Raw genomic sequence first — 15,028 nt, 5'->3', positions numbered from 1 at the left:
CTCTTGAGAAAGATCATCGAAACATGTCGAACGCTATATCGACTTAACACGTGAGTAACCCGCTTAAAATATTTTTTAAATTTGTTTTTAAAAGAACTTTTGAATGATTTCAACAATTAATTTTGCACTTGTACAAATACGCCGGGCCTTGCTAAGTTAATTTATGTTAACACTTTAACTACAATACCAATAATTTACAATATTTACAAAAATTATCACTATATACACAAGTTGAAATTTAAAATGCTTATGTTAGATAAAACTGCAGGGTAAAAAATGGAATCAGAAAGATCGACAAATTCCTTCCTTCTTAAGGCTCATTTATACGGCAACTCATATGCGATTTTAGTTACATTGCGGATTGTTGAGGTTACATACAATTCACACCAATCAAATACCGCAGTGTAACATAACTCACATGCGAGTTCTTGTATGTAAATGGGCTCTTACATTATGGAGTTAAAATTGATACGAGTCTGGCCAAGCTAACTTTGCATTTCAGTATCAAAATTTGTGATTATCATTTTTTCTATTTCGAATATACGACATTCAATCACTGTGATTTCTGAAGAGCTAACTTAGCTTTGATGGACCCTATTGACTTAATACTTTACAATTCTGTACTTTTAAAACAAAAACAGATGAACATTTTAAATTTAAACATGAGGGTAAACAAACCTGTCGTGGGTACGCCAATCTACTGCTAAGTGCTAACATTCGGTACCAATAAATAGTTTGTATACCCTAGACATTTTATCAATACAGGCGGCTCAACGACGACTAACAGAAATATACTTTTTTACTTATGGTCAAATGGGGTAAAAGTAACTTTTTTACTAAGGGCAAGAGCAACAGTGTAACGATCTCTACAAGTGTTAATCTTATCCCAATGTTTGTCTTACCCCATCTAACCTTACATTGATTACAAGAATAACTCTCCAAGGCCCAATAGTTAGATCCAGTCAGTTATTAAGCCTTGAGTGTTAAAATTTACGTTTACACTTTATGGACTTTCATTAATCTCGACATATGAATTATGACAATTCCAACTTCTATCTCGGTATTTAAATTCAGCCATTTTGTTACCATTCCCTCTTGTATCTTGTTAGTATACATCTACGAAAAAGTACGAGTGAATTGCAAGCTCGATTGATAACAAAAAAAATAATTTGCGTACTAAAATGTAAATTGGAATTACCTCGTGGTTATATCGATTCACAATTGACGATCATAAAATAAACCGAGCTCATGATAACATCTAAAAATGTACAAGGCCATAGCTCTATTAATGTTAAAGTATATTATTAACAATTTTGTTTTGGACAGGAACATTATGCTAACAACAACAACAAATAATGAACAATAAAGTATACAATTTATTAATGATACTTTCATTTCAGTGTAAGGGACTATCCACACTCAGGCGACGCACGTCGTAGGCGTCGCTTGGGGCGCGTCGCTTGAGGCGCGTCTTACGTTCTTTCTATACAAAATGTACTGAGGAGACGTTTTTTAAATTAACTCGGGCGGCGCGGCGCTGACGTCCGTTCCGCCTTACGACGTACGTCGCCTGAGTGTGGGTTGCCGCTAAGATAGTTCACACAATATTATCTTATTTAGGCCTCATTTCAGATTTGTATTTAAAGTAAATGAATATAAAATAAATCTCCTCATAGATACTAATTGTTTTGACAGTTTATTAAGTTAAAATCTAAAATAAATAATAATGCCTTTATTGCGAACGTTGATTTATCGCCTTTCTCTCTATTATGAAGTTGATTCTCTCATTATTGCTTATAAAATTACTTTTCTCCCTATCTAACAGCTATATTTTTGTTTCCCATTACAGAAAAATCTTTCTGCTTCAAGAACAAACAGGACCTTTTTACAGGATTCCTTTTAGAAGTTCAATTGAAACCTACATTAAGATACTGACCATATCACTTATTTTAACACATGGGGCAGTGACACATAAAGAAACGTGTTAAAATGGAGAAGACTACCTAAGAAGCCCCGAATCCCGAAGACTGTCTTGCAGTATTATTAGTTTTCACACTCATGATTACAACAAGAGAACATATAATATCATATCCTATTTTGGGAAAAATTATGCCATACATGAACTAGGTTCAGTAAAGAAGCCATTGTAGCACAAAGTTACTGTGTCAAGTTTTGTTTCCGATTTAGGCTACAAGTTGTCAGGTTAAGCAACATGCATCTATATGCACAATACATGTTGTCTAGCTACTTGTCTAGCTACAACTTGTAGCCTAAATCGAAAACAAAACTTGACACAGTAACTTTGTGCTACAATGGCTTTTTACTGAACCTAGTTCACGTAGGGCATAATTTTATTCTATCTGGTCCCTAGACCAAATGGTCACATGTCACATTTGTAGCTCGACAAGCAAAACTTCAGGGCTGCCCACCTTTAACATTTGTTTTTATAAATACTGTGCAATGAGGAGGCACACTCAAAGGTGACAGATGGCGCCACCCTATTAGTCCATACGTGAGAGCGAGAAGATGATATGTTTTTTCTCTCACACATATGAATGACAGTGACATGGAAACTTGGACAGGCGCCGCCTGGCGGGATAAAATGTCAGTGTGCCTCATTTACTCAAGAAGTAACACTCATCTGTCACATTGTCTATACATGAAAGTACTGGGGGGTACCATGACGTGCTAAAGCCGTTCAGTTTAGGTTGAGAGAGAGGGACGGAGCTATGTAACTGCTATAGCTGTGTCCCTTTCTCTCAACCTAAACTGAACGGCTTTAGTACGTCATGGTAACCCCCCTGGCCTCACTATCTCTTTCTATATTTCATTTTTCCTGTCGGGATCTGTTTTGGTCTCGTCCAGGCCGGATCACGACCGTTCTTTACCTTCAAGGTCACTGTATAATTCACGCAAGAAAGCAGCACTTATGAACGTACTGGCCTCCAACACTGACACAACTCATTCCATATTTCTTAACTAACACAGCGACGCCTACCCGTCGCTGTCCTCGTCCTAGCTGTCGTGGTCGGGGTCGATCTTGCCCCCCGGCCGGATCATTACCAGCTGCTTCTCATCTTCGCCCTCGGGATGAATGGTCTCAATGGTGAGCATCATCTTCTCGTCGCAACTATCGTCGCCGGAGTCTGAGTACATGGATTGCGTTGAGGTGGCTACCTCCTGGAATGGTAAGGCAGACAATGAAATGAAATGAAATGAAATGAAATGAATTTATTTGCGGAATACGGGTTACATAGGGTTGGTATAATATAATGACATGTTCTCCATATTCTACTTAAACAAGCATGCAAATTTTATGTATTTCTGGCGGATTGATGTTAATCAGTCCACCAAATACAAAGACCTAGCCTATTTACAAGTTTTAGCCAAACATGCATAATTATTATTAATAATTACATTAAAGATTTAAAAATTCATTAATGGAATAAATGTTGTGATCGCATAACCAGTTATACAGAGCAGTTTTGAACTGATTGAGATGTAGATTTTTTTATGTTCATAGGAAGCTTATTATATATTTTTACACACATAAAATATGGACTAAGCATTGTTTGTTTCAAGCGGGTGTTATTATGAATGATGAGGTTGGTGAAAGTTATTCTAAGTTAATCTATATTACATACATACATACATACAATCACGCCTGTATCCCATAAAGGGGTAGGCAGAACACATGAAACTACTAAAGCTTCAGTGCCACTCTTGGCAAATAAGAGGTTGAAAGAAAAACGAAACTGTGACATTAATCTATATTAATGTTGTCCAAAAGAATAATCTACTCTAGTGCTGGAAAGGAAAGAAATTAGCTACACCTTCGAAATTTTTACGCTTCCATCCTAAATTCTTAGAGATATAAAGATCATCCTATCGGTTAGTCTTTAACCTAGATCACGAGCAACAGTTCATTCAAGAATTATTTGTGCGAGGAATGAGATTTCTGGACAAAGGCACAGTTGGAAGACTTCCATCAAAATGGTGAAGTTGGAATGTTGACAAAGAAGTAGCCGAAATCAATCCGAACAATAGGGATGACGACTACATAAAAATGGCATTCTGTTTAGTCCGTCAGTTAGATCGTCCAAAAATACTAAACACATATTTTTCGCTTTTTCTAATTAATGAAAAATACAAAGATATAGAGCATCTAAGTTCCGGAGTGGGGGCTTGTGACGTCACTTCTAAGTAAAAATTGTACCTAGGCGTGACGTCACGCGAAACTTCAACGCACTGTACCGTCGTCATTTGTCGTTTACGAGAAAAAAGACAAAATACGTGTCTAATATTCTTTGATAATCTAACTGACGGACTAATTAGTTTTTTTAGTCGTCTCGCCTATTACTTGACGCAATTGGCGTCATAAATGTGATAGGAAATGCACATGCTACCTACTCATACTTACAATGGTGACTTCAGTAAATTTTGAACTTAACACATTTACTAACGGTCAAAAAACGGCACACTATGTCAGAAACCGGTCATCATTTATAGTAATTTATAACCGCCCGCTTGTATGGCGACAACCCGCCCAGCGAGTTCTCTGTCATTTGAGCGAAGTTCATGAGTTGGCCACCATGTGGGTTCTTGGTTGCAAAAGTACAAGCTAATGCTTACCGTGATGCGATTCTTGGTGTGTATGCGGACATGCTTCGCGAGGTGATCTGAGCGCATAAACCGCTTGCTGCACTCGGGGCATTCGAACCGTTTCTCGCCAGTGTGCGTCCGTCTATGCCTTTGTAGTTCGTCTGACCGTGTGAACCTGAAAATAATGCATTTAGTACAGTCCGCAATTGTGAAAGGGCTCATGACTCTGAGTAGAAAAAACATACCTACCTTAGAAAAAATGTTCTATCATCTCTTTTCGCGAAAATGCCCGACAACCTAACCCGCGCCTACGCTCATTTACCTATTCGTAAAGCTGAAACCGAGCGTAGGTATGCTAGCACTAAACTAAAACTCCTTAATTCAAAAAAAATAAATGACATTTGTAAAGGTCTCAGTGCAAATTGGTGTAACAAAAGTAAACCACTGTCATTATGTGTCTGTATACCTTATGAATGGCAATGTGGTGCAACTTTCCACTTAATCTGAATTACAAATCTAGATTTTCAATAGGTGGATTCATTTCCGACTCCTCTCGCCATTTTGTGATATGTGCGCGCCCACGCAACGTATAATTTTTTATATGGATTTTTCCACATTCTCGATTTTGGCGCCCCCTTACCATTTGGCGCCTAGAGCGGCCGCTCCACTCGCTCTACCCTTAATCCGGCCCTGTGTATAAGGGCCTTAGTATAAGAGCGCCCACGTCATTTAACACTGCATCTATAGGACAAGCACAGGATAGGCGCCACAGTTTCATGCACCTACTCGTGTACCGTTGTATTCATCATGCTTGTCACTTACAAGTACATTGTCAGTACAATTTGTTGCCTGCTAAGTAGTACACTAGTACACGGCTTCTACAGTTTGACAATGCAAGGAGTGTCTTACCTCTTCCCGCGGAAAAGATAGTTACAGAGGAATGGCCGCTCCCCGGTATGCCAATGAAGATGGGTGCTTAGTTGACATACTAGGCTATGTAACATACATCTTGCGGGCTTCTAGCTGGCAGTACACATGACAGTCCATGGTCCACTGTAAGGAGTGTAAGGGAATGCTTTACCTTTTTCCACAGAACAGCCAATTGCAGAGGAAAGGTCTCTCGCCAGTGTGCCAGCGGAGGTGAGCACGTAGATGTGAAGTCTTGCCGTACACTTTATTGCAGCCTGCTATGTGACATACATGCTGCTTTTTGCGATCTACTAACCGGCTGGAAAAGGAAAAATACATATATTATTTCAATGAAATTTGTCACTTTGAACAGCCAGATGAACTTCAAATTTTGCAAATTATCAGACATCGGATTCCGTGGGGCGAAACTTCTTGACAGCTAGGGACTTCCTATATCGATAAACTCATTTATCGATACTAGTTCTATATACTAGTGACCGCCCCCAACATTGTGTGTTTTTTGTAACTATTGTTCTGAAGACCAGTATGAAATTCATTCATAGCGTCTAAAATAAATAGCGTCGAAATAAATTGTGACGAGTAAACTTTTAAAAACGTTTTCAAAAAAAGAAGAAGAAAATTGAATTCTTATTTTATTATATATATATATATATATATATATATATATATTATACTACGTCGGTGGCAAACAAGGATACGGTCCGGTGCGGTGGAGAGCGGTTATGTACCTATGGACGCCTGCAACTCAAACAGTGTCACTTGCGCATACTCTTTTAAAAAAATAAAATTTATAAGCAAACCTTTGTGTGATCACTAGTATTTAGAACTAGTATCGATAAATGAGTTTATCGATATAGGAAGTCCCTAGCTGTCAAGTTTCGCCCCACGGAATCCGATGTCTGCAAATTATCGTGTTTCTGGCTACAGAGACTATCTATGGAATAAAACCTATATGATTCACACAAAACAATCCATGCCACCATCTCAGATATATCTTAAATTCGAAGTGACTGTTTGTCGAGACTTGTCCCAAAATGGTCACATACTTTTAGCACTTCAGTGATAATGATAGAAATGATGCAACAATTTGAATAAACTGCTATAAAAAAAAATTAAGAAAGCCACGATCATGACTAATGGAGAATGTTTTTGCCTAAAGCTTTACCTATGTGACATAGCATTAACATCATCAAATTAATAACAGAACTAACTTTTGCATTTTCCTCTTCCCACTTGGACTTAGGTGCTCTTACCCTGCTATTCACACACCATACACAAAGTGTTGTCACTGTTAATGCTAACAAATTTGACATAAAACACTTACTTCTCTGATTGCAGCTCGGGCAAGTACAAGCCACCAGTTTTATCATCCTATTGCCACTTGGATCAGCTGCTCTCGCCTTTCCATTCCCGAACTCTGTGCCCCAAGTATTTACTCTGATGTTGTTGATATATATTAAATATGACTTATAAAATACTTACTTCTCTCCCTGATCGCAGTTCGGACAAGTACAAGCCACCCGTTTCATCATCCGCTTCCCGCTTGGACTAGCTGCTCTCGCCTTCCCATTCTCACACTCAGTGCCCGATGTGTTGCCACTATTACTGTTGTTACTATTGTTGCTGTTGTTGCCAACGGTGACTATCTGCCACTTGCCCGGCTCGTTGGGGTCTTGCTGGATTTGTTGGCCTGAAAGAAGTTACATATTTATTATATTTTGCAGGAATTCTATAAAATAGGCAACAATTTTTATGTCTGCAGGACAGTTTAACTAGATCAAATAAGGACAATAACAAAAATTACAAGGTATCAGTTATTCTCAAATTTTGTATTCATCTTATATGATTTTAAACTAGAGATGGTAAATATTCGGTATTCGGCATATTCGGCAAGTTTTTCAATGTTCGTATTCGACCGAATAGTTCGGTTATATTGCCGAATATTTACCGAATAAACAAAGTAAATAAATAGCGTAAGTTTTTTCGTAATTCATCGGATAATGACATCATATTTCAGCATTCTAAGAAACCACCAAAGGAAGTTAAAAATGCGTTAAAATAAAAGTACCTACAATAATTAATTAATTATGTTAGAAATTAAAATAACGTAGCTTAGGATACAAAACCAAAATTTTCTTATGCACTAAATTATAGGAACATTAAGAGCTTCGCACGGGTAGTACCCATTACTTATCCAATCATTGCATCAAAAGTAGTTTTAACTCTAGGGCCAGAGAATTATACTAAGTGATAGTGATTAAGAGCCTTAGTACCCATTACTTACCAATCATTGAAAAGATTTTAACTCTAAGCCCGGATTTAAAATATGGCGGAACCGAATATTCGGCCGAATGTTCGGTTCATATTCATATTCTGCAAAGTCCTATTTGGCCCATCTCTATTTTAAACTATGGCCTGATTTTGACTGCATGCAAACTCGCAAGAGATTTTAGTTACATACAATTTTCACAGCCATCAAATACTGCAATGTAATAAAACTCGTATGCGACTTCTCATCATACTGTCTAAATGAGCACTTTAATAAGGCAATTTAATATAAATGTGCTCAAATCTGAAGAAGAATGTTGAGTAAAGCATATTAGTTATGTCACTACTTTTCGTCAAACCCAAAATTAATTCAATAATTATTTTTTAAGGCCAAAGTAACTACATACATACAGCCTTGATGGTGCTTCACAATATGATCAACATTATATTTTTGTAAAAGTAATTTTATACCAAACTAAGCTAAAACACTATTTACCTAATAAACTTTTAATTAAAATTATATTATCTAATACAACAATTATTGTTATCAAACTAACCAAAATACAGTATCTGTAATATCACCCACAACTTCTTTTTTTTATCAACGTGATTTGGAATAACTTCTCAATCTTCACTCATAGAACTTTAAGTACCTAGTCAGTAAATTCGTTAGTTTACCTCCTACAAAACACATTATTAAACAATTTACCATCATCGCCAGTCAGTGGATCGTCTTCTTCAGACAAAGGCTCTTCCTTTGGCTCAATTTTAACTTGTACGTCTGCTGGCCACATTGTTTCAACTATAATTTAAAAGATTTACCGCCGTTTAAATTCTATTCTGATAAATAAAACCGTTTTTAATCAAATTACGCTTGAATATGGAACACGCAGAAACAAAAACTAAGTTGACGTTGACTAGTTGACTACGTCTGTCTGACAGACGCTCACTTGACAGTTGCTCAGTGTTGCCATACGAAAAGTTCTACGTGTTGTGATAATTTATATTTTGTAATGTTGGCTGTAGTGGTTTTCCCTATAGTTTTACTTTATTGTTAAAAATAATTTTATTATTAAGTGCTGTTTTATTTAGTTATTGGCGTGGATTTATAGTTCATTTAGTTTATCCTTATACAAAAATGTCTGTCGAAAACAAAGAAAACATATTCGAAAAACCATACTTAACGGAAATTAAATTGTTTATGATGTTCATGAATCAATCAGACTTACTAAATATGCACCTTGATGTCTAGGCGTTTTATCTATTGTCTAGGAGTCTAGGTCTACGAAAGTTCCCATTCATATAATTTTTTTTAAATTACTGCAATGTCGATCCATAGAGTATATTGAATGTCAATCATAGAAGCAGTGTATTTTTAGAGCTTTAAGGAATTGCAGACCAGAGTATAACCATCCAATTGTGGTAAAGATGGAAATGACTGTACACGCAGCCATTAATAACAATACTTTGATTGCATGAGTGACACCATGACCAATAGTCAGGTCAGGCCGTCCTTTTCGCACTATCTGTTAGCGCGATAGGGACGGCCTGACGTTTTATCGTTTATCGCGCGACCATGCTTGCCAGCCTGGTTCAATATAATTTTATTGGTTAATCTGCGACACGACATAAATAAATAAAATTAAATAAATAAATAAATATTACTCAAGTTTCAGTGCCACTCTTGGCAAATAAGGGATTGAAAGAAAACGAAACTGTGACATTGCAGTGACAGGTTGCCAGACTCTCGCCTACGCCACAATTTAACCCATATCCCACAGTCGCCTTCTACGACACCCACGGGAAGAAAGGGGGTGGTGAAATTCTTAACCCGTCACCACACGGGCACTGAAACTTGAGTAGTTTCATGTGCTCTGCCTACCCTTCATGGGATGCAGACGTGATTGTATGTATGTATGTAAATAAATATTATAGGACATTCTTACACAGATTACATGCATATTTTCATTTACTCCCTTGTTCCATTTGTGCCAGCTCTTGTGAATAGGCCTGAATAGGCCTGTAAAGATGGATGACTTACCAATGACAGGCTGTGGTTGAGGCTGCGCCTGTGGTAGCTGTGCGATCTGCACGCCAGGCAAGCCCAGCGCTGGGACTAGTTGTACGGCTCCGCCGATGCCGCCCACACCCAACGTTGGGACCTGTGTAAATATAGGTAGTCCGTTTAGTTTAAATATACAGAAGAAGAGGAAATGGACTTTACGTTCTCTTAGTGATGATTAATGTTTCATGTGATTGCCAGTAGCCAGTAGTTTTATTTCTTTAATTTTTTCAGAACTACAGAGAATCTGCAACGCTTATAGCCGGCGCGCACAGTTCGCGGCCCATTCAGTGGCAGCGACCTTCGCGCGGCGCAATAGAATTCAATGTCGTCTGCACGCGTGCGGTCCGTTTGTTAATGTAGGTAAGAATTTAGAATGGCGGCTTTTTGTGAACATCAAAGGCCTTCTGTACTTGTACTATTATATATTCTGTGCCTAAGGGCGGGAATGACAGTGAACATGAACATAGTGGTTATTGCTGGCCGTAGTACTGCTCTACTGCTCACTGTCCCTAAGTAACTGAACAAGATTGGGAACTATGACTGTGATGATGATGGTCTGTGATGGTCGTTGCTGGTCTTACTGGTGACGATGGTCTGCGATGGTCGTTGCGGGCCGTAGCTGCTGGTTCCATAAGTACCTGAACAACATTGGGACGCACGTTGCTAGGGGCGGGTATCACTGTGACAGGCTGGCCGGCGGGTGTATCTGGTGATGGTTTGCGATGGTCGTTGCTGGCCGTAACTGCTGGTTCCCTAAGTACCTGAACAACATTGGGACGCACGTTGCTAGCGGCGGTATCACCGTGACTTGCTGGCCAGCGGGTGTACTAGTGACGATGGTCTGCGATGGTCGTTGCTGGCCGTAGCTGCTCACGTTCCCTAAGTACCTGAACAACATTGGGACGCACGTTGCTAGCGGCGGGTATCACTGTGACTTGCTGGCCGGCGGGTGTACTGGTGATGTCTGCGATGGTCGTTGCTGCATGGCCGTAGCTGCTCGTTCCCTAAGTACCTGAACAACAATGGGACGCACGTTGCTAGCGGCGGCTATTACTGTGACTTGCTGACCGGCGGGTGTACTGGTGATGGTCTGCGATGGTCGTTGCTGGCCGTAGCTGCTCATTGTCTCTAAGTACCTGAACAACATTGGGACGCACGTTGCTGTATATGGTGACATTGTGGCAGTTAATCTGGTATCACTGTGACTTGCTGGCCGGCGGGTGTACTAGTGACGATGGTCTGCGATAGTCGTTGCTGGCCGTAACTGCTGGTTCCCTAAGTACCTGAACAACATTGGGACGCACGTTGCTAGCGGCGGGTATCACCGTGACTTGCTGGCCAGCTGGTGTAGTGTGTTGGTCTGCGATGGTCGTTGCTGGCCGTAGCTGCTCGTTCCCTAAGTACCTGAACAACATTGGGACGCACGTTGCTAGCGGCGGGTATCACTGTGACTTGCTGGCCAGCGGGTGTACTAGTGATGGTCTGCGATGGTCGTTGCTGGCCGCAGCTGCTCACAGTACCTAAGTACCTGCACAACATTTTGACGCACGTTGCTAGCGGCGGGTATCACCGTGACTTGCTGGCCAGCTGGTGTGCTGGTGATGATTGTCTGCGATGGTTGCTGTTGGATGGCAGTGGTGTCGGCTTGCATGTTCTGTACGGCCTTTATACGTTACCAGATTCCGAGCAGCGGAGGATAAAGTGTAAAGTTTAGATTTATTTTAAATGAAAATGTATTAATATTGTGATTTAAGGCTTGTACCTGCTATAAAGTTTATTAAACAGGGGCATTTACACGTGAGAGTGTATCATTGACAACCTAATCATCAATCAGAAAACTGATGATTACTTTTATATTCGCTACAATAATGTGTTATCTACTATCAGCGGTGTCAATAGAACCTTTTTCCATCAATCTCTGCATATTTTAGGCAAGATTCAGCATATAACTTTTAAGTTTATACGGGTCTTACCTGTAGCGTTATGGTCCCTGGCGTTTGCCCGGCACTGGCGGTGGCTTGTGTAGCTCCGTTTTGTTGCTAATCAAAACAAACACGAGCATTAAATATGATATGAATTAATTAGTAGAAATTGAGGTCATCATGCAACTAATGCATAGAGACAAAGAGTCGCCGTAAACACATACTTTGTCTACATCATAATTATTAGATATTACACAATCCCCCCGTTCACTAAAGTTATCAAACCGATAAAATTCGTTTGTCCCTTTCCGACGTATTGGTGTGATAGAAAGGGACTAACAAACTTTATCGGCTTGATAACTTTACTGAACGTTTATGAATGTTTAGCATTTGAGGGATTCCATGATTGCGATCGATCGAAATATATTCACAAGGGTTTTCGAAATGAATTATTATTACCTGAACGTTGGCTAACGACGCAATCTGGATTTGCTGTATCTGGCCCGATGGCGTTAGCACGTTCGCCACTTGAGGTTGGGCTTGCATCTAAAACAAAGACATGGGAGATGACAAGAAGGCAAACATGTAGTGCCTGGGTTTTGGGTAGTATTTTATGATTTGATTCCCATGCTGGATGAGATAATCGGGATCGTGGCATTACAGAATAATATGAGTCTTGGATTACGGGAGGGCGCTGTGGTGAAATGAAGTCGATATAAGTGCCCTCTGACGAACGGGAAAGAGGGTGAAACGCCGGAGTGGGTAAAGTGTAGTGCCAATTTCCCCCCTCTCGCTAGGGGTGCGGAAAGAAACGGCGAGTCCCACACATCGTCAAAAAAATCATTTATTTATTAAATATGTATCATATATGTATATTACACAGCATAACAGTAAGAACCAAAGCACTGTGTAACTAAAAATACATAACAAAATATTAACTAGATTTAGGTGACGACGTAGCGTCGAGGCTTCGTTGCGTCGTCTGTCCGGGCGTAGAATTCGGCAGGTTGCCCCGGAACCGTCGAAAGACTACACACTTAGTGCGTTTTCACATTATCCTATCCGATATCGGATGTAGGACCGATATCCCATATATTTCCACCGTCATCTTTGATTTTTTCCTTGGACTTCCTTCCTACATCCGATGTCGGATCGGATAATGTGAAAACGCACTTAGGCCAGAAGTCTGCGCTCGCGATGGTGCCACAACAAACGAGCTGAAGTGTACGTAGTGACGCAACTGCAGCTGCTGCACCCTCAGCGTGAAACCAGTCACGCTGCCCACACCCCACGGACTGCTGCGAATGCTGGTAACATACCTGCTGCAGCTGCGGTATGATTTGCAGATGTTGCGGCGCGTGCACGGGCAGGTGCACGGTCTGGTACACGGTGTGTCCGTTGGCCACGCTCACCGGCACCTGCACCGGCACCATGCCCACGCCCACGCCGCCCACGCTGCCCACACCCCCACGAACAGCCACACCTCCACCTGCTAAACATTAACAAACTTATACAGGTGCTACTGTTTACTTGATCCATCCAGGATATGTGGTGTACGCTAGTATTTTGCTGCAAATCGTGAAATATATTACATTACAACTCAAGCCACACTGCGACAAAATAAAAATTCAGACAGGCAAGCATGGTCGGGTGATAAACTATATAACGTCAGGCCGTCCTTTTCGCACTATTTGTAAGTGCGATAGGGACACACCGATGCGATAGTTTATCGAACTAGTCTGCTACGCCCGCTGATTAAATTTAAGTTTTGGTTTTTATGTCCACGATATTATACTATTCATAGTCGTATTTTACTCCCTTTGAAGAGACTCGTCGAGGACCAAGCCTTTACGGCCCGGCCACGATATTGGTCTAAAGCTACAGGTACGAGAGACGGCCATAAGTTGAAGCGAGACGCAGCGATTTGACCTTTAGTTCGCACCCATTACCGCCGCGCGCTGTCGTCGCCTTCCTTAAACCAATGTCCAGGCCAGGCAGATACAGAATGTAAAAAGTAGGCTGTAGCCACACGCGTCAATCTACGTCTTTGGCCGTCAAAGGGTTAATAAATTTTATAAACTATAGCAAATAAATACAAGAGTGAATTAACAACATGTGCTAACGTGATGGTAACATTGGTAACATATAATAATGATGTGAATGATGGTGAAGGAAATTATTACACCAAGCAAAGAAACCGACAGCGAAACGATAGGTAAGCTTGGGAGATAGAATAGTATAGGGTTAGGATGGTAACAACTTTTTACAGAATCTATTAAATGTAACACTTCAATATTTTAATATTTTTTCAAATTATATGTATGGCTTATTAGGATGGTAGTGTACAATTTTTTTACAGAACCTATCTCAAAACAATTTTCCTAAATGTAAGTTCTACTTTTGTGATTTTTTTCATATTTTTTATATGGTTCAAAAGTTACTTTTTTTCCTTTAGGGGCGAATATTTCCGAAAATATTAATATTATCAAAAAACGATCTTAGTAAACCCTTCATCATTTTTAAATACCTATCCAACAATATATCACACGTTGGGGTTCGAATGAAAAAAAATATCAGCCCCCACTTTACATGTAGGGGGGGTACCCTAATAAAACATTTTTTCCCATTTTTTATTTTTGCACTTTGTTGGCGTGATTGATATACATATTGGTACCAAATTTCAGCTTTCTAGTGCTAACGGTTACTGAGATTATCCGCGGACGGACGGACGGACGGACGGACGGACGGACGGACGGACGGACGGACGGACGGACAGGACATGGCGAAACTATAAGGGCAAAAGATGAACCCTAAAAAAGATTGAAAAAAAAATATTCAGGGACCATTGTTTTTTATGGCCAAGCAAAAGATAAAAAAAATCAGAGTCGAAGTAAATACAGGCAAAAGTATTTTTTTATCATTCTCTATTGTGACTAATTTTAAAATTTAGTCAAACAACCAACGTTTACATTGGTATGATTAAGTGTTCAGCAACACCATATAATAGGGTATTTCCTGTTACCTGGTCGATCTGAATCAATAAGGTTACTGAATAATTTTAGTCATTAAAATACTATAAATTTGTATGCTTCTGGCGGGACTTGAAGCCACAGCAAACACTGGAATCCGTCCATTTAGAATTACAATAGGCAGACGACGGTAGCGTTTTTTGTTTCTTTTTATAAAAATCTGTGATTCTCTATTTGAAAAGTTATTCCCATCCAATTATTGTACAAACCTT

At 39.8% G+C, this 15,028-nt stretch overlaps 1 protein-coding gene across 2 annotated transcripts in view; it reads right to left on the bottom strand.

Annotated features, from left to right (window-relative positions):
• Positions 1-297: 297 nt before the first annotated feature.
• Positions 298-15,028, bottom strand: part of LOC125226842 (transcription factor Sp4-like) — a 31,903-nt gene continuing 17,172 nt past the window's right edge. For both annotated transcript variants that reach the window (XM_048130972.1, XM_048130973.1), the window contains exons 9-16: positions 13,107-13,279; positions 12,247-12,333; positions 11,839-11,904; positions 9,842-9,962; positions 7,015-7,222; positions 5,684-5,830; positions 4,633-4,777; positions 298-3,180 (exon numbers count right to left, since the gene is read on the bottom strand). In XM_048130972.1, the coding sequence (XP_047986929.1) occupies positions 3,016-3,180; positions 4,633-4,777; positions 5,684-5,830; positions 7,015-7,222; positions 9,842-9,962; positions 11,839-11,904; positions 12,247-12,333; positions 13,107-13,279 (1,112 nt within the window). In that variant the 3' untranslated portion in view covers positions 298-3,015. The remainder of the gene's footprint in view (positions 3,181-4,632; positions 4,778-5,683; positions 5,831-7,014; positions 7,223-9,841; positions 9,963-11,838; positions 11,905-12,246; positions 12,334-13,106; positions 13,280-15,028) is intronic.

Source organism: Leguminivora glycinivorella, chromosome 6, assembly GCF_023078275.1.
Source record: "Leguminivora glycinivorella isolate SPB_JAAS2020 chromosome 6, LegGlyc_1.1, whole genome shotgun sequence".
NCBI classification, from domain to species: Eukaryota; Metazoa; Arthropoda; class Insecta; order Lepidoptera; family Tortricidae; genus Leguminivora; species Leguminivora glycinivorella.
This window is presented reverse-complemented; position numbering and strand designations above follow the sequence as displayed.